Genomic DNA, 19,830 nt, shown 5'->3' on the forward strand with positions numbered 1-19,830 from the left:
ACTGAGGGGCGCTTACGTTGCGTGTCGTGCACCACAATGACGCGCACGTCCAATTAGTACCCTGACCCACTTGCATAATCGCTCGCTCGTAAGGCAGCGCAGCGTGGCATTGTTCTACGTCCGGGCGTCACCTCTCCGGCCCTGGAAGTCGTCGGCCGACAGCTCTGAATCGCGCCTCTTGTCGAAGAGCACTGGACGCGCGGTCCCGCGCACGTGACAGGCGGCGTTGCTTCTCCGCCGGGGAAAACGGCGGGAGCACGGCGAGGGAGAGGCAGCGCCCTCGATACTGCGGTCCTGCGCGCCGCCGACTCGTGGTGGCCAGTGGCGCGGTGGCGCGCTGAGACGGCGCCGAGCACTTAACAGGGGCAGTCAGAGTAGCCACCGCTCCACAAGTGGGCCGCCTTTGTCTCCGACTTTCTTTTTCCCCGCTCAGCTGAGCGCGCTGGCCGGCAGCGCCCGCCATGTGCGACGCGTCGTCGAGAGATGGCGCTGAATCAAAGCGCCTCGAGATGAAACCAGTTTGCATGGCGCCTCGGCGCGGCGGCAGCACCGTTTTCAAAGCGACGGATGCCGTCGCACGTGCAGGAGGGTCCGTGGCGGTGGACTCGGCGGCCCGCGCCACCATGAGCAAGACGTTCCACCGGCGGTCGACGGCCGCTTGCGGCCTGGTCGTGCTCATGCTGCTGCTGTGCAGCGTGGGCCTGCTCATCGCCTTCCTCAAGGGCCACCAGCAGCAGACGCGCGACGCCCACACGCTTCAGGGGATGGCGCCGCGGCGCGGGACCAAAAACGACAACTTTCCGAACCGCCGGACGACCCAGCCGCCGTCGACCACGACGACTCCCAGGCCGCTGCAGACGACCACGCTGGAGCCGCCCAAGCCGAAGCTGGACTTCAGGCTGCCGGCGAACATAATGCCGCTCGCATACGACCTGACGCTGGAGCCGCACCTGAGCAGGGACTCGTTTGACGGCGAGGTCTGGATCACGGTGAACGCGACGCGGCCTGTAGACCGATTCGTCGTGCACGTCTTCCGACTGACAGTCGACGAGACCGAGGTGTTCTTTGAGGACGGCAGCCCTCTAGGCACGGGAGCGCCGTTCGAAGACGACCTCAACGAGTTCTTCGTTGTGCCTGTAGCTGACAAGGCTGGCGCAGGCCCCACTCCTGCGGGCTTGTACCGCCTTCGGTTCAAGTTCAGAGGTTCTCTGGTCGGCGGCATCGTGGGCTTCTACAAGAGCAGCTACAAGATCGACAACGAAACGAGGCGAGTGGCCCTACATTGTCCTCAGTTGTGAACGACAGGCAGCTGGCAGTTCAACGGCCAGCTTTCTGTTGCTCGCGCACTCGTAAACGACCGGTCTCGCGAAACGACTTGTTGCTCTCCAGCGCTTAGCGCAGCGAAAGTGAGCGCGCCAGTAGTGTACCACAGCGTAACGACCAACAGCTAGGAAATTCGGAATTATTTCGGTGCTGTGTATCATTCGTACACACTGCCTGTTTCTGTGGACACAAGGAACCTCGACGCATTAGAAAGGCAAAAGCTTGAAGACGTGCCGCGTCTCTGGCACGCCATAGGCTAGTCGCGAAGCGTTAGGCCAGCCTTTATTTTCTTTGTGTGCGCCGAAATAATGTGGACGCTGTCCTTTATTTAAGTTCGCGGTAGCGTTTAACATAAAGATAGTTCAATTACCCGCTAGCGTCTTGTGCTGGTTGCCCAGCACCTCTCGCCATGGACAATCCACGCATGATGTCATTTTCGTAAAGCGCTCATTACAGCTAACTCGAAAGCCTTTTTCAGTAGTAGTTCGTATGCAGGCAGCTGTCGTTAAAGAAAAAGTGAGGCGGCTACTACGTGTCACCCCGACAGTAAACAAAGCGAGCAAGGTCGTCGCACAGCAATGAAAGTTTGAAACCCGAAACAGAGCTTCAGTGTCATAAATAAGAGAGGCTCACGGGATCTGTTGCTCGCTGCTGTCACCGGTAATAACGCCATGGGCATAAAAGAAGAATTTCCCGAATCTAGCTATAATATGAGCCAATGCAGGTTTAGCATCGGAAAACAGTAATAGTATTCACCAAAAGCGATTCAGTCCTTCCACGTGAACCGCCGCAGTGGCTCAGTGGTTAGCGCGCTCGGCTACTGAGCCGGAGCACCCGGTAATGAACCCGACCGCGGCGGCTGCGTTTCGATGGAGGCGAAACGCAAAAGGCGCCCGTGTGCTGTGCGATGTCAGTGCACGTTAAAGAACCTCAGGTTGTGGAAATTATTATGCGGAGCCCTCCACTACGGCACCTCTTTCTTACTTCCTTCACTCCCTTCTCTATCCCTTCCTTAACGGCGCGGTTCGGGTGTCCACCGAGATATGTGAGACAGTTACTGCGCCATTTCCTTTCCTCAAAACCAATTTCCATTTTTTTCCTTCTATGAGCGTCACTAGAGAGTGCATTGTGTGGCGGCTAGTAGACATGAAACAATAAGTGTAGAGGCAATTCTTTCATCGTTATAAGTCGCGCGGTTTCGGTTTTGGCGCGTCAGCAGTATTGCATGATTTCCTGCATGCTCTACAACTTCGCAGAATGCACGTCAAAGGATGACTGAAGACGCTGCTGCGCAGAAACTTTCGCCTGTTCTCTTGATATCACATTTCCAATATAGTTGCGCCATGTATATTCTTCCTACTTCTGCTTCATGAGAACGCCTCATGAGGACACCACATTCGATTATAGTTTCGGTTTCTGTCGTCTATTATTTGTGTTAGGCTTAGGGGATTAGAGAATGCAACGTACTGCGCTCAGCAGCACTTATTGAAATGAACTAAGAATGTCGGTTAAACCGTTGCGAACGCATTTCTGTGCTGTCTGAAAAGTCAGTACGGTTATCACAATAGAACAGCAGTAATAATGAAAACTAGTCTCTATCGATGAATTCAGTTGGGAGGCAACATTTGTTTAACATCAATACAGAGTATATTTTCTGTTGGAATGGGAGAAGCGGGCCTCTGGAGGTGCGCTCTTAACTGCTCTTTGCTTGTTAATTACAATCGCCCGCCACCTAGCTAATCATGATTGCTCAGTCCGCACAGCCGAGGGCTAGAACACTGCTGATCGTTGCACGGTAGCTCCCGGAACTCCGCCATAAACAATACATCCTTGTGGCAGTCGCAGCTATAACGAAATTCACTCACTTGTGCTGTCGAGGTCGCAACAGTGAAGGTGATAAGTGACGTCCTGCTAACGTTACACAGACAAACACCTCCCTTTGATGTAAGCAACATGTGGTGGCGCTGCAGTTGCGATATTACTCTTAACACTACACTAGCACCTGCGTGCTGAATTCGGTCGTGGGTGACGTAAGAACGGGACAAAATAAAACAAAGCGAAAAAGACATGGGAAGTTTTCGCTCAGACGTGCCTTATGCATCACCCTAAGGTGGTCGTACAGGGGGAGAAATGAGATCAAAGCCGGCTAGCAGGTTGAAAACACAGCGGGCACACGTAAACACGTGCACATATCACTCCTGGCTGTCTGAAAAAAGTATCTCAGCAGGTTTGTAAGGTGCTATTGAGAAAGCGCTGGGATAAGAAAGCTCTGCCGTATCGATACAGACCGACTTGTATTTGTCCTCAGTGTCTCATTAAGAAGTGCTCGGCTGCTGACCCGAAAGACGCGGGTTCGATCCCGGCCGTGGCGGCTGAATTTCGATGGAGGCGAAATGCTAGAGGCCCGTGTGCTGTGCGATGTCAGTGCACGTTAAAGAACCCCAGGTGGTCGAAATTTCCGGAGCCCTTCACTACGGTGTCCCTCATAGCCTAAGTTGCTTCGGGACGTTAAACCCCAATAAACCAATCATTAAGAAGTGCAGATACAGCGCCTGCGTTCTGCGCCGGCTCGCTACGGGTATCGTTCGCTTATTTAAAGGCAAAACGTCGATCACTAGATGGCGGCCAGTCGAGCGCAGACAAGCCGGTCGCCGTTGACGCCACATTCGCAGATTCCTTCGCTGACTACGTTCGAAGCTTCCTTCAGAGTATGCCCTTCGGTAGCCTAATGTATGCCCTGCCCTTCTGTAGCCGTCGTTTGAAGCTATGAAGATGTGCACGTACGTGCTAATGTGATGGCTGTCGTTACCACCACTTGGCGTTTGCTGTATGCTGAATATACCGAAATTGGAATTTTAACCATCTTAAAATTTTCTGGAATAACTTTGTTACTTGACGTGACGGTACATTAAAATAAAATTTGAATAGAAGTCTAAATGTTTACCTAAATGAAGCGATCGTGCTTTGTGGCTTGCACGCACACAGCCCCCCGGGTCCTTATTCTGACGCACATACTCATGTACGCAGTGTCAGTCTTCACTGAAGCGTAAAGCTCTCGCCCGTAATCAATGCGAACATCCGTTCACTTGCTTTGTGTTATTACTGAGAAGATAAAATTTAGAAAACATTGTAATATTTTGCCTATGTACGTATTCTCGTGCTGCTTGTAATTTCCGCACTCATTTTTCACGGCTGGCCTCGTACATCCGTTTTCAGACGCTTGCTGAAGCTGACAATATAGGCTGCGTGAAAGAGACGACACACCTCCCTGTCCTTTGAAGCATACTGCCTGAGATGACTTCGGCTGCGACTGAAGAATAAATTTTGGATAGCTTTTACAAAAGCCTCCGGCAGGTATTGCTGGAAGCACACAGATGACAAGCTTGAACAAGAACTTATTATAGATGGCAGTACGATAAACATACTAAGCAACTAGGCTGTGCCGCCAGGTCAAATGGAGAGGAACGGCACTAAAACAGTTTTAAAAAAAGAATGCGTCTTGTCAATGCTCTTTGTGAAACTAACAGGTCATTTTCTCGTCAGGAATTTCGAGTTGTCAAATGCCGACTGAAACAGCCCACAATTTCTCGGCGTGAAGCGCCTACGTGGTCTTTTTGTTATGCAATGCTGAGGTCAAAACGCCTTTGTCTCATCGTCGTAATGCTTTCCCTTCAAGCCTGCCTCTGTCGCTTTAGATCATCGCAGGAGGGACCTCCAAACGTTCAAGTCGTCCTCAGAGTGGCGAAAGGATGGCACTGTAACAGCGTGCGACTTCCGCTCAATGTCCATCCTGCAAAACACTTATAAGACACCGTATATACGCTGTCCAAGCGGGCTCAGTGAGACTGCGCGTGCGCACTTGCTCCTAAACAGCTTACTAGGTCCGGATTTATGTTCCGATATGACTGTTCACGAACTCCTGTGCATTGTAACTTATTTCGCCCCAACCGTGTCCTCAGGGCGGGATCCACGTATGTCGCTCAGTGCGCAGCTACACATTGCGAGCTTGCCTTTCGAAGCCAATCCGTCCAGCGGTTTTGGAGCTCCAAATACGATCGCGCGCGTCCTCGTGGAAAAAGTGCGGCTTGAAACACAACCAGAGAGATTTCGAGCGAGAAGCTCCACCTCCGCGATGTCACGCTTAGGCCGCCTAGCGCACGCGGCTTCCGTCACGTGCACGTAACTGCTTTGAGTCCCACAGCCGCCACGGCAAACGCATGCCTCGTACACCGCTCAGATTAGAAGCAGAAGAGCCTTACTTGAGCCGAGCCAACAAGCGGCGATTTGTAGGACCACTCCGGAGCGTTCTGACGCGACCAGTCGAACAGGGTTTTAATCTCCCTATAGACAGCTGAACACCTCCGCACGATGAGGTAGATAGGCTAGTTTGTTCACCCATTGCTGTATTTTATTGCCCAATGTGTGCGTTTTCCGTTTTTTACTCAAGGACATGCAGTTACGTGCTTCCAATCGCACTTATTCACCAGGCGCGTTGAACTTTTTTCGCCGCGGACATTTCGTCATCAGCGGCTAACCTTTCTTTCTTCATTGTCTGTCAACGCAACGCTTCACCAGAGTTATTCAGTATCGGCATTCATTTCGTGGCACGCAGGGGGCGTGGTATGGGTGTACCCTGCAGTGTTCTCACTGTCTAAGCTGTTTGCGCGGGACGTGCGAGGATAACAAAGGGAAACGAGTGTCTCGCGGCGAAGAAATTTTCTTACAGCGGTACATGTATTGCGGACTTCCCTTGGCGAACCGGTATGTCGTAGGTGTAGTATGTCGCAACCGAAAACTAAGCGTTCACCACAGGTGGCAGCATCCAAAAGAGGATGTTGTCATCCGAGGTCTTGGAATCCATAGGCAGGCCAAGGATATGGCCTGATGCAAAGCAGCTATCGTGGCGACTCCTTCGTCCTGCGGGAACGAGGAGAGTCTGACAGTTCTTTTTTTTTTCTCCTCCTGGCAGCGCCTGCAATAATATCACCGACCATGACCAACAGTTTTTAATCAAGGTATTTTCCTCCTGACACAAAAACGCGCCGTCCGCCGAAACAGAGTTTCTCGTTCTCCATGAAGTGAACAGCGCAATCTGAGACACACACACGGGACGAAGAATTAGAACAAACAGCTCTGTACAAGGGAAATAACACGTAGAGGGTCATAAGTAGAACATTTATATAGTCGTGAAAAGAAAAGACTTAAAGAGGAAGCATCGCCGTGCAGGTGCGTCCGTGAATAACGTAAGAAGTGGCTAACACTTTCAGATAGTTTTATTAACAGTGGAGACGTCATAGTTTTTGCCGCCCAGGGATACTAGGAAAAGTCTGTAACGTAGGCTCCCCTCTAGCTTCCTCCTCTCTCACCTGTGACGCTACCCCGTCTCGTCGTTTCGCTCTCTCTCTCTCTTCTTAATTGGCTGCCTGCGCACAGAACCGTTGCAAACGATGGCTGCGATAAGCTCATGGACATGGCTATAGGCTCGGGCGCCGGCGGCGCACTGGACGTCCGGAATCCGCCGCGGCCCTCATATGAAGTCGTCTTGCGCTGGGTACCCAGAATGCGAGCAGCGGCGGGGAGAGATCGGCTCCGCCAATGCAAATCCGACCCGCAGGACCGTCGACAGGACGCACGGTCGGCTTTTCCGGAAGGTTCTCGGTGAGCGCGCGCAAGGCTTGTCGGCGGCCGCATCTTTCCGCGTGCGGCCGCCGACGGCAGGCCGCCGCGCGTCAGGGACGTTGACTCGGCCGGCCGCCCCTCCTCGCCCCCGCGCTGCAAAACAGGTCCCCGGCCGCCGCCGCCGGGGGCGCACGTTTGGTACACCCCAACTACCCGAACCAATCTAGGCGGACCAGAACAACCCCTCCCCCCTTTGTCTTTCCCGGCGCACGGCCTGACTGCGCGTCCAGAGGCAAGCACGACTCAAGCGGTCTTGGAGAAATCGACACGGGGCACGACAGTGCGCTACCGAGGCGTAGTAACGCAGCAAGGTTGTCGACCGAAGCTGTCATACTAGCCAACTAAACCGTCGCCATGTAGTTCTAACTGAATACGTCATGTCAGCCGCAGAGAGAGGCGTGCAAGGAAGAGAGCACGAATGGTTCGTCCTGTTCCGTTGCATGCATCGCGTCGTGAAACCGTGGCGTGAGATGGAGTTCCTTCGCGATATTCTGTAAGCACAGAAGGGCAAATTTTGTCGTTTCGTGATACACGCTTCTGGGCTCAAACGCGTACAGTGCACATAAAGCCGCAATCAGTGCAGGGTACTTATTTCTGGGATGGATTAAGATCCACCTTCCGTGATATTTTACCGGTTACGGTTTCGATTTGGGCTGGTATGGGTGTGGTGTGGAGCTAAGGTGAATTGGGAAAACCTAAACTAAGCTTGGATCCCTGCAGGAGCCCACGATTGTAAAATGCAACCCATACACTCGAAACGGAGGTCAATTCAATTTCATGCTGGACTACCGTCATAGCCTTCGTGCTTCTGAACGACCAGAAGTGTTTCCCGCAGGGCGCTATTCATAACTGTTTGAAAGAGCTATAAAAGAAGCAGTATTCGCGGCACTACCGTCTATTTCTTTTTTTTCTTCACTTTTATTTACTTCCTCGTTTCCTCCTCTCTCCCCTCCCTCTTTCGCCCTAAAGAATGCGCTCTGCACTGAGCGGAAGCGCCGCAACCACCGCCTGCTTTGTTGCAGTGCAGGGTGGACAGACAGCTCGAGGCCGTGACATTATTTTGCGCGCGGTTACGACACCGATACTCATTGAAAATCGTGCGAAACTCGCATGAGCGCGGCACGTTTTTGGCCTCCTGCCCGTTCGCCCGCGGGCCAGCACGGGACCCCCACGGCGAATGCACGCACGAACTACGCGCGCACGGCGTCCGCACACGCTATCGAACGCCGGGGCGCCACTGCTGCGGCCAAAATGGCAGCCTCCACGTGGCGGCAAAAAAGGAAGCTAGAGTAAGCGGGACGACGGGAGCGCTGCAAGCACAGCAAAGGCGAGCCGTTGATATAAAAGGGGCGAAGCCAAACGAAAGCGAGCTGAACAAAGACGCAGCGACGCACACAAAAGCAAGGTGAGCGCGCAGCGCGAAGAAAAGAATGGGGTCATTCACACGAAAAAGCGAAACTGCCAGCGCCGCCGGCCTCTCTCTCGACGGGCGGGCGCACTGCGTATCGGCCAGTGCGCGCGGAGTCCTCCCTGCAGCCGACTGGAAACGCGCGCGTTGTCGCTATCGCGCAGCCCGTCTCGGGAGAAACGAAGGATGCGAATACGTGCTTGGGTTGTACGTGTCGGCCTGACTTAGCTGATGCGCGAGCTTCCATCGCCCGCTGTGCTCTGCTGCTGCTCCGTCGCCGCAACGACGTGACGTGCAGTGCACGCATAAATAGGCTTAAATAACGAGTCCCAATCCACTCTTAGGGGTGTAAAATGCTCCGGCTCGAGTTTATTGTTCCGCATGGCGCTGCTTACGTTCGTGGACTGAGCGAACGCTGTAGTGTTACTGTTGCGCGACTCGCGATGTTCCGAAACATTATCCCTTTTAGCTGGGCGGAATGTCCCAGGGCGTCCGTTTTAGCCGGATCATCACCTGTTGGGAGCTGTTTGTGGCTGTCCCGTTTTCTTGCCTTAAAGAAGCCTTTTTGTTTCTTTATCTATAAGCACCCATTACGTAAATGATAACTTATTCAGTTCTTTTTTTTTCGGTTTGCCTCCACTGAACCGATCTGAAATACAAAGCGTTACCAAAAGACCCACACGATTTTAAAGCAACCCCAATTTAAGTGGTGTCACATAAGTGTCTACTTTTTGCTGCGAATATTACTGTTGCAATAAAACCACCGAACTGTTTACCTCGCTCTATCTTCCCCTGTCCCCCTGCCTACAGCTCAATTACGAAATGTTTCCCTGAAGTGTCATTGTTACATACATAGCTGACGTCATGTTGAGGGCCGAGGTTATACTGCAGTGATTGAGACGATTCCCTATAAAGGCTTTGCAAAAAAAAATGGCGTGTTGTAAAAGCCGCAGGATTTGCTTAGAGTTTGCCATTCGCAGGTGCACGTAAGCAGCTGGGATGTGCGCAACTGCTTTTAGCATGACACCTGTAAGGTCAGTAAATCGTACTGGTGTCACTCGCTGACCGCCAAGAATGACGAATGGACAACGCAGAGTAGAAGATCGATGAAAAGCCACCAAAACGGCACCATAACAATACAATGGTCACCACTTTATCAAAGCGTGCTCTTCAAGGCACGGTCACGACCTATTTGACCCAGGATTGGTCTGAGATTTTGTTACGTATTGAGTCATTCCCCTCCTGTTTCTGTTTGACTATGCAGTCGCTATTGAAGTGGACTCCTTTCCCTTGGCGGCCATTCTTTAAACCGGCAACGAGCTGCAAGGGCCGAACAGAGATACCCTTTCCGCACAATGATGCAATAAAACCAGTTACGCCGCAGAAAAGCCGCGCCTGCTAATCACCGAGCAAGTGGGTTACAAAGAAAAAAAAAATACAGAATAGCGGTCGCGGACTTGGCCATTGCGGTTGTTGCCTGCAATGTGTTAGCCAGTCGCAGAGGTTGTTCTTTATGGGCGACGCCCTAGCTCGCATATCGGCTCTCCCTGTTGCAAGTTGAGCTGTCACATGGAACAAAGAAATCGTGTGGGTGAACCTATACGTTACGCCGTCAGTTGTCACCTGCAGGAAGAAAAAAGAATATGTTGTCGTAGTGGTAACTTTGACGGTTGTGGAGAACGCCGGGCAGTGGACGCAAGCAGAATTTACCGACACAAATAACAAGGAATTATGAGTGCACGCTTTACCAGAGTGGTTGCCCTTTCGCGGCTCTCTCTCCCCCTCTCTCTCTCTGGGATCCGGCGAGAAGACGGTGGCCATCTAATTTCTCACGTCACAGGCCGGAACGGAAGCGCCATCGAAGAACGAGGGCGCTAAATATACTACAGTTCTAAAAACAAAAACAGGCGGCTGTTTATTCTTAGCCTATGGAACACCGTTTTTCGAACTCCCTTGCAGACTGGATAAGTGAGGATCTTTACGGAGGGTTCCAGAGCTGGGCGGTTGTGAATCGCGCATCACTGCAGGGCACCGTATTTATGTCAGTAAACGAGCGTTTTAAAGCGGTAGCGTTAATTTCCCCGTTCACCAGAAAATCCAGTGTTGGCGTTGTTGGCGTCGGCGTTGTGAGCGAAAAATCACGGGCATGGCTCCGGCAGGTGGTCCCCGGAGAGCATCCTAGGAGGCAGGTGGGCCACTCAGGTCACGTGACCCTGCAGCGTCATCACAACCTGCCCACCGGTTAGTGAGCAAACTGCCCACCGTGGCAGGTGGTAGTTAAATTAATGAATGGTCGTTCGGGAAGAGCTACCTGGGCGGCACAAGGTTCACCGCTGGGAGAACCTGCCATCGCAGGACAATGGCGCATCGCTTAACCGCTGCACCACTGCTCCAGGAGGGGTATGAGGACTCCCGGGGATCTATGAATGTAAATTAGAGAATGACCTTCTACATATATGGGAATTAACCCTTTACGCTATCGCGTCATACCCTTAAGGCAGAGCGCTCAAGTGTCCCCTCAAACTTTTTGCATAATGCGGCCGCCGTTGCCAAGACCTCGTACTGAGTACGAGTACCATTACGCCATAGCCACTGAGCCATATCGATATTGGCATCGCAGCTTTCTTATGTTGCGCTTATCGCTATAGATACCAATGACCCCTACACTGTCGGCGCTGCATCAGCCTCAACACATTTGTCTGTATTTAGTCAAGGAACAAAAACTCAGTGCAGTTATTTAGCTCGAGGTGTACTGTCCTGTAATTTTAGTATGGTGGTGAACGCGCAAAGCTCTGAGGAACGCAAACCGAACCCTAATATTGGGTCAAAGTCAAGGAGATGGAAATAAGCTATCAATACTGAATTTCCTGTGTCACAAGCTGCTGTGAATTCTAGTTCGTTGCAACGACCGCGGTGACCGACCAAGAGAGGCGCCAGAGTCAGCCTCCGCTTGCGGGCGCCTAGATGACTTCACCTCTACATAACGACACACCCCGGATAATAAGGGAAACACTTCGACAGGTGGACGCGGTCGGTTTTTCTCTCCCTTTCCCGTTTTTCATCTCAAGTCCGTTCTTTGCGTAGTAGCTTATTTATTCTTTGACGCGTTCATGGAAGTTGAGTGAGCACGGGAGCAGTGACATCGGCATGGATTCAATGCGTAGTTATTTTTATGCGACGCATATTACAATAGGTAACCCAAGCCCTTCGTGACGGTTACACGCCGTGCACACCACGTGACACAATGACGTCACGACAGATGAGAGACGGGGCTCCAACTCGTGCCGTCGCTGCGGTTGCACGCCGTGCAGACCACGTGGTATGGTGACGTCACACCACGTGACACAATGACGTCACGACAGATGAGAGACGGGGCTCCAACTCGTGCCGTCGCTTCGGTTGCACGCCGTGCAGACCACGTGGTATGGTGACGTCACACCACGTGACACAATGACGTCACGACAGATGAGAGACGGGGCTCCAACTCGTGCCGTCGCTGCGGTTGCACGCCGTGCAGACCACGTGGTATAGTGACGTCACACCACGTGACACAATGACGACACGACAGATGAGGGACGGGGCTCCAACTTGTGCCGTCGCTGCGGTTGCACGCCGTGCAGACCACGTGATATGGTGACGTCACACCACGTGACACAATGACGTCGTGACAGATCGCCGTCACGCGCTGGGAGAGGGAGAACGATGCCATCGCACAGACGCCGGAATGTCCTCGAGCGGCATTCCCGCGCATTTCGAACGCGCGTTCACACTCGGTGTAGGTGAAACGCTCGCTCCACCGGGCAGGCGGACGCGGCTTCCGTGGCAATCCAGGCGCTCACCCAACGCGCGTCTCGGGGTTAGTCAGCGTTCCGCTGTAGCCATGCCGTTGTCTTCCCCCACGACGAAGGCTTCTAGTGGTTGTATTAAAATGACCAAGTATTCAACCAAGGAAAGCCATGTATTACCAAGTCTAGCCATCAATATGCTTCGCATCTGACTAGGCTTAACCTTAGCTAAGCCTCAGCCATTTTTTCACCGTCCAGGCTGCGCTACGGCGCTCATCGTGCCAACATCCTCGGCTGCACCCTGCGGCTCAGTGTTTTGTCTTGGTCCGCTGCCTGCAAGTCCCGGCCATTCCAAAAGCGACATTTTCGCCTGCATGCCTGGCCAGCACGTTCCGCTCACTGAACCGCTCAACTACACGCGTCCAGCGTCATCGGCTGTGGCATCATCGCCCGCGTCGGATTTGAAAACCCAACTCGCCGTCTTTCTCTTCAGTGGGTTCGGGGGCAGTGACACCGGCATGCCTCCAAAGCTTCGTTTTTTTTTTTTTTTTCACAGTGTAGACTGTTTTAGCGCCCATCGTGCCAAGGTACTCGGTTGCACCCTGTGACTCGGCGTTTTTTCTTGGTCCGTTGGCTGCAATCCCTGCTAATCCAACAGCGCCAGTTTCACCTGGGAGCCCTGCCAGCGGGTTCCGATACGGAACGTCTCGTGTACAACCATCCAGCGTCGTCGACGACGGCGTCACGAACCGCATCGGATTTAAAAGCTTAACTCGCCGGCTTCCCCTTCAGCGAGCACGGGGGCAGCGACATCGGCATGGCTCCAGTGCTTCGTTTTGTCACCGTAAAAGTAATATGAAGTCCCGCGACGAACGGGGACAGAAAAGACACACAAACGACGAGGCCAACGCCACTTGCAGCTGAGTTTATTTCGCACCAAGCCTGCCTTTTTATGCAACAACCGAGCCATCAAAACTATAAACAACAATCTATCGCCACCTCTTGGAATCATTGTTGACGACATTGTACTGCGTGAGCAGTGATTCCAAGGGATGACGATAGATTGTCGTTTATAGCTTTAATGACTCAGTTGTTGTATGAAGAGGCAGGCTTAATGCGAAATAAACTCAGTTGCAAGTGACGCTGGTCCAGTCGTGTTTATGTCTTTTCTGTCCCCGTTGGTCGCGACGTCTTCGTATTACTTTCGCCGTGAACAAACTAGCCCGAACAAAAGTGTTATTTGTCACCATGCAGGCTGTGTACGCAGTATCCTTTGCATGCTAAATAGTGCGACGATCGCTATACGTTACTGTGTCCGTTCACGTGGGCCTGCTGTGATACTGTTCGCGAATGTTTTTCCATTGTTCTTCTTGTTCCTCTCGGTTGACACTGAGCCGAACCCGGATCCTTCATCTCGTTCTGAGGCACCCTTTGACGTATGTAAAGTCTATCCGACGATCCGTCTAAACAAATGAAAGTCATGTTCCAGCTGCTTAAATATTTAATCCAGTCGTCGTGTGTGGGTCTTCTTTTTCTTGTTCTCTGTCTATTTGACTGGTCTATTTGACTTGGAAGCTGATTTTTTTTTAATTTCTACAAACTTCAAGGATTGGAATGTTTCATGCGTATGGATAAAGCGTCTATAGCATCTAGGATTTAAAACTGTCACGCAATCACCGATTTAAGCCGCGTCGATCTTCAGGCTTCTCACTGCATCGAAGAGGTGTGAAGAAGCTATGTGATGATGTCATTGTTGCTGAAATTTTACACTTTCACTGCCTTCGCCCACATCGTGCACGCCGTGCATCTTCCGATGTCTCCGAAAAACTCTTCGCGGGCTATGCCTACAGTGGCTTTAATTTTCTTCCCTCGAGCACATATTTCTGCGTCGCAAATGCACCGCCGCCGTTGATTACGTCATCACTGCTCCCCTACCCGGCGCTGTGCGCCGCGGAGAAGCCTACGCGTCGCTTCGGTTTTATTCGGCGATTATGCCGTCGTTCGAAATGGTAACACAAAAAGACTTCGCGTGCTTTTCCTGATGGTTCCACTCATTCGATTCCTTTAACCTCGTAGAATTCTGAAACTTCTTAAGATGCGCTTGAAGCATGTACAACTGGTCCAGACGTCTACTCGCCTGCAGTTCTGAAAGGTATACGATTAGGCCGAAATGAAACGCGAACACGCATGTGCCGTATTGTTCTGCTGTGCAGGGAGACATTCCTATAAAACTGGTTTACGAATATATACTTCGGTAGCTCCATTACACTCAAACGTGACCCGCACGAGTTGTATACTATATCCGAAAGTAGAAAGGAAAATAGTCTGCCTTCCATAGAAACTGTTAGCTTTTCATTCCGCCTGATAGCATGTTCGCGCACATTGCAAAGCTCCAACGGTCGGGCTGAGTTAGCGGTAGATATAAATGCAATTAAAAACGCACAAAACAAGGCGCCGAATCGAAGTTGACTGCCATGCGCAAGATCTAGGCTTGATGAACTCCGGGAAAAGTCTAATAAATTTGACCACATTAATCGAGAGCCTTCAAATTTAAAGAAATCGGTTGAAGGCGGACGTATTCGAAATGATTTACTGGAGTCGCGTTTTGACGAAGCTGAAGATAGATCAAGACGTGACAAAATATTTTGGGGTATACCAGAAGCTTACTGCATAGGTTGCTACGGCAATGCATGTAATACCCACCTGATAGCATTGCATTCAGTGCAAAATCAGGCCATCTGCATTATCGCCCATAGTCTATTTAATTCAGATGCTAAATATTTCTTCGCAAACTGGAGACCCTCTCCGTGCTTGAACTAGCGAAGTTCAACCATGGCACATTAAAAACTCCTCAATAGCAATGCTTCATATTGGTTCATTCCTCAGTCCAATCTCATAAACCTATTTATGTTTTCATTTCTTTCCTGGAACGCACTACAATCCGAATTCAGAAGCACTAAATCTGTGCATAAATTTAAAACTGACCTGCTCACTTTTATTCTCTTCAGGCCTTAGGATTTCACCGCCTTCCACCTCCTGTTGTTATTCATATGCTTAACATCTAACACTGAGTAAACTGAACACCGTTGAATTCTGTATGTACTATAATATGCTAGCGCTCATGGTGCGAACGTCCTCGGCTACACCCAGCGATCTAGTTTGACAAGTGCATTGCGCTTTTGACTTCTATTTTGTTGAGTACTTTTATTTTGGTTTTTCAGGTATTTCATCACAATATGCAGATGTCATTCATAAAATCATAAAATCGTGTCATAAAATCGTCAACACACTCCATGCAGCATTTCTGTCGCGTTGAATCATGGCTCGCCCATGCGAACATCGAGCAACCTTGCGTGTCCCTCTGACCGAATTCGCTGGGTACGCGTTGCATGTGAAAGCACTGTGCGAAAATCGCACTGCGGCGTCACCGACTAGGCCGACTATTTTCGTTCTAGTCGCAGCATGCGAGACGGCCCTTAGGAGATCATGGCGATGAGAGGCGGTATGAGCCTTTTCCTCAGAGCCCAGAGCGTTCTTTCTCCCTCAACTCCGTCCTTAAAACCCCTCTGGACCAGCCCCTTCCTCAAGGCTGTGGCTATTCAAACACTGAACGCATCCCTCCAAGACGGGAGCCAATCAACACAGCACAGTACTGCCGCATAAAAAAACGATGAACGGACTGGCACAGTAATGCACCAGCAGGCGGTGTCGCTCGTTGCCAGAGTCAAACCGTGGAATGGGCGAGGGGGTATAGCAGTTCCCTCCTGTATCGCAGAAATGGTGGCGCAGGCTGCAAACACACGTGGCCCGTGCGACGCAGCGGGCGTCAACTCAAACCAGCGGCGAGCTGTCCACTGTTTAGCCGGCTCCTAACTCTTGCGCTCCTCAACGCGACGTGCGTCATTGGAACCTGAGAAGACCGCGAGTTCCCCTTTGAATGCGCCGGCGGCGATCAAGGGTAGGCGGAAGCAGCTTGGCCAGCCGCACATTCCGGCGAACGTCGCTGCGACGAGGGTTTACTTGAGAGCGGATGTTGCGGTGAGCGCCTTGCAGTTCGTCTGGGCCTGCAGCGCTTCCCACGAGCCTTGGAGCGTCGGTGGCAGCGGCACGCAAGGCTCAAATGGTTCAAGTGAATCTCTCTGCGGCCGTTTACGCTCTTCGACCCAACCTACGCCACCCGGACGTAAGGCGACGCTGCGTTCTCCGCGCGGCGGCAAGTGTGATCAACAATAGCTTCCGGCGGCGGGACTTCCCACGTGAGATGAGCGGCGGGTAACAAGAACACCTTTCCTTGAGATGCAATACTCGCGCGTCTCCGGCACTGGTGCGCGTGGTGCAAGCCGCGGACTCCGAACACTGCGTAGCGCGCGCTGACCATGAGAGAGTGAGAAGAGAGTCGTTATTGGTGCAGTGCGTGCGAATGCTAGGAAAAACCGTGACGAAACTGTTGGTTCCGGCCAGAGACGTGAACCTCACGCCTGACTGGTGAGATTGGATGTTCTTTGTCTGACGAGGCTATTTAATGACTTGTCTTGGTGTTTTGGAGGGAGATCGCGAGATGGAATAAAGGAGTGAAAATCGTTGGTCGAGCGTCAGCAGTCCTCCAAGGTACCCGGCATTCACACCCCAACAGACCGCCGGTCAGCGAGTTCGAGCACGGCGTGTGAGGGGACGACCTCTTCGAAGGCCTGAAGCTCAACAGTCCGTCGCCTCTCGGGACAAGTACGGCGGGTGAGAGCTTGGAAGTGGCTTCGAAACCTAACTCTAACGGATGCGGAATGGCTTGATGGCCTCATCCCGTTGTTTCCCCGAATGGCCACCCTTTCTTCCGTCCGACGGTTCTTCGCTGTCCCCGTGTGTCCTTCTCCGGAAAGGTCATCCTCGCCCAGCGAAGTGTGGGAAGAAACCGCAGGTTCTTTCTCAGCGCGGCACCGTTTTTTTTTTTTTTTTTTTTGAGCTTCGGCTGGTTGGACGGCGCGCCGCCAGCTGTAGTCATAACAGTTTCAATACCACTGCCTCGGTGTTCAGAACCAGTTTAAACGTAACACCATACTGGATCTCACTCCTCTAAGTTAAGATACAACAAACTATACTTGAATAAACAACGATTCAAGCAGAAACGCAGCGCAAGCGCTGACGCTATTGACCAGGTCAAGATTCGGGCCGAAAGCAGCAGATTTGTTATCGCTGTGGCATCTCGCATTGCACCGCAGGAAATCGCAAGGAGAAGTGGACGATACATCATTCAGTGTCAGTTTGTTTTACTCACCTACCTCATCAGAGAAGCGTTTTTAACAAGCACACCTCTTGTTTTTTCCGCAATTAATTCATGTACAGCTCACATTGTTGCACTAACAGGAACGACTCCCAACGCAGGTGTCTGATCGTGATATTCATGACGCCCATCATAACTCAGTATGTGGTTGCAATCAAACTGCTCTGTGGCATCGTAAGATGCGATTAAAATGCTTTTTTTTTCTTTCAGTCTCGCATCCACCTGTTATCTGTCTTGTGGAAGCGCCTTGCCTCATTATCGCAGCCATCGAAGATAACCAACGTTTTCGCGATGCACTAGCTATCTTTGTTCTTTCGGAAGGAAATTGAATTCTCTTTGTGACAACGTTCGCTGTATTCTGTTCTTTATCGTCTGTTGATTTTTTTTTTTTGTAACCCACTCCTCTGTGCAATACCTTTGGCCCTGGTTCAAAAACAAATAAATAAGGCGTGGCTAGATGGTGCTTGTCTTTTGGTAGTATCTTGGGTTTCGTGTATTTTAAACGTTGGCGTTTGTTTGCTTCTTTGCTTGCTTTTTTGTGTCATGCCATGCATGGCAACGGACTACGTTGAGACGTGCCGTATTAAAATGTGTGGCAATACTATTCTACTAAATTCTCGTCCAATGCAATGATTCCAATAGCCGGTTGCGTGCACATATGTTTCTGCATTACTACATGCTCATTCGTCGCAAAATACAGACAGAAAGGTAGGAGGATGACAGTTGGTGCCTTCCTGCCCGGCCATGCAAGTCGGCACAAAAAGCACGTCACTACGCGAAACGACCCCGCGAGGCCAGGCGGAAGTTTCCGGTGCGCGTAGGCGGAAGTCTGGAGGTCGGAAGCAAACCCAATGGCGGCGGAGTGGGCGATAAGCGAGGGCGCCCAAGACCAAGAAGCGAAGGGAACGCCGCCCGGAGGTAGGCCGCCGAGGCTTTCGCGCTCGCGCAGCAGCCGCAGCGCCTCAGCCGCAGTGGCCGGAGGGAAGCCCTGCCCGGGGCTTTTTATTTTCCTCAACGGCGGGGCTAGAACAAAGGTCTTTCACGACAAGGATAGTCTGAGCGCGAAAACAACTCGGGGGAAAGAGAGAGCCCTCGCCGCCTTTGGATCATTTTATTGTCACGGCCGTCTGGTCATCGCACGCCGCGGCGCTATCGTGCATCGCGTTTCCATGAGCCTCCACGCTTCCGGCGTTTACAGCAGCGGCGCTCTGCTTTACGCGAGAGCAAGATTAAGCGCGCGAAAAAAATCGGCTGTTCGGCGTGTCCCCGTCACCCTCCAGTGGCACGAGCGAGCAGCTGAGGAGTCGCTCTTCGTCGTAGGAATAACCATCTACCGCCGAAATCTGACGCGGGTCTATAGAGCAATGGCGCCACGGCGCATCCACGGGAGGAGATAGACGAAACGGGGAGAGGCTGCCCTTGCGTAATTTCCGCGCACGATTTCCAATCACGCGGGACTCCTCGCGCGCGAGGCGTGTGCGCGACGAGAATGGGGACGGGGGCAGCGGAGCGTTCATCATGCCGAGTAGTGGGCACAGACGTGGCCCGTGTCAAGATTTGTGATGGGGGCGCGCATAAGTGCGCACTCTATACGAGGGGAAGAAAAAAATGGGCGCTAAAGAAGAAAGAAATCCATTTACGCGTGAAACAGGAGGGAAGAGCTGCTCCGTGCGGCGCACACCTTCGCGAGACCTTAAAACCCCGATGCACTTCTGAAGCGCTCATGAGGCGTCTGTCGAGAGGCGCCTCTGTATGAGTGTGTGTAAGCGATATAAGTGTACCTGCGGCGGACGCATGCAGCGTTTATCGAAATTGCGAAAGTACCCAGAACTGATGTTTCGCCATCCTTCCGCGCACAGAGTTTGGTGTCGGTATCACGCGATGGGCACCAGGAAAACTGCAGAATCTTTTCACCGACATCCGCAAGCTGCAGCACTGCCAGCATGCTACTGCGTGCCTGTCCATCTGTTCAGATTTTTCACTGTTGCAAGGAATATATGGGGTGCTATGCGAAGATTGGTGCGGCAGAAACTGATCAGGACGAGAGAGTGCACACACGAAAGCGCCAACTTTCAACGTTATTTCATGGCTGCCGATACGGCTCCTCAGTTTCTGCCGCACCATTCTTCGCATATTATGCCTCACCAGCTCGCCCAAACCTTTACGTTTCTTGAACGCATCCGCTTCACATGCGGGAGGTGCGGGGTTCGATCCCCGTGCACCGCCGCCGGGTGCCCACCGGTGATACAATGGGTACAAGCTCTCCCCTGGCCTGCTGCTCGGCTTACTTAGGGGCAAATGCTTGGGAAATGGGGCTTTGGCACCACCTTGAATAGCCGAAAATACCTTGTGTTAGGCAC

At 52.0% G+C, this 19,830-nt stretch overlaps 1 protein-coding gene across 1 annotated transcript in view; it reads left to right on the forward strand.

Moving 5' to 3' along the window:
• Nucleotides 1-354: 354 nt before the first annotated feature.
• The window catches only part of LOC149353034 (uncharacterized), a 174,630-nt gene continuing 155,154 nt past the window's right edge, over nt 355-19,830 (forward strand). Inside the window, exon 1 of the mRNA XM_089582230.1 lies at nt 355-1,267. Coding sequence (XP_089438356.1) covers nt 462-1,267 — 806 coding nt within the window. The 5' untranslated portion in view covers nt 355-461. The remainder of the gene's footprint in view (nt 1,268-19,830) is intronic.

Source organism: Amblyomma mixtum, chromosome 3, assembly GCF_055824585.1.
Source record: "Amblyomma mixtum isolate Tamu chromosome 3, ASM5582458v1, whole genome shotgun sequence".
Taxonomy (NCBI): Eukaryota; Metazoa; Arthropoda; class Arachnida; order Ixodida; family Ixodidae; genus Amblyomma; species Amblyomma mixtum.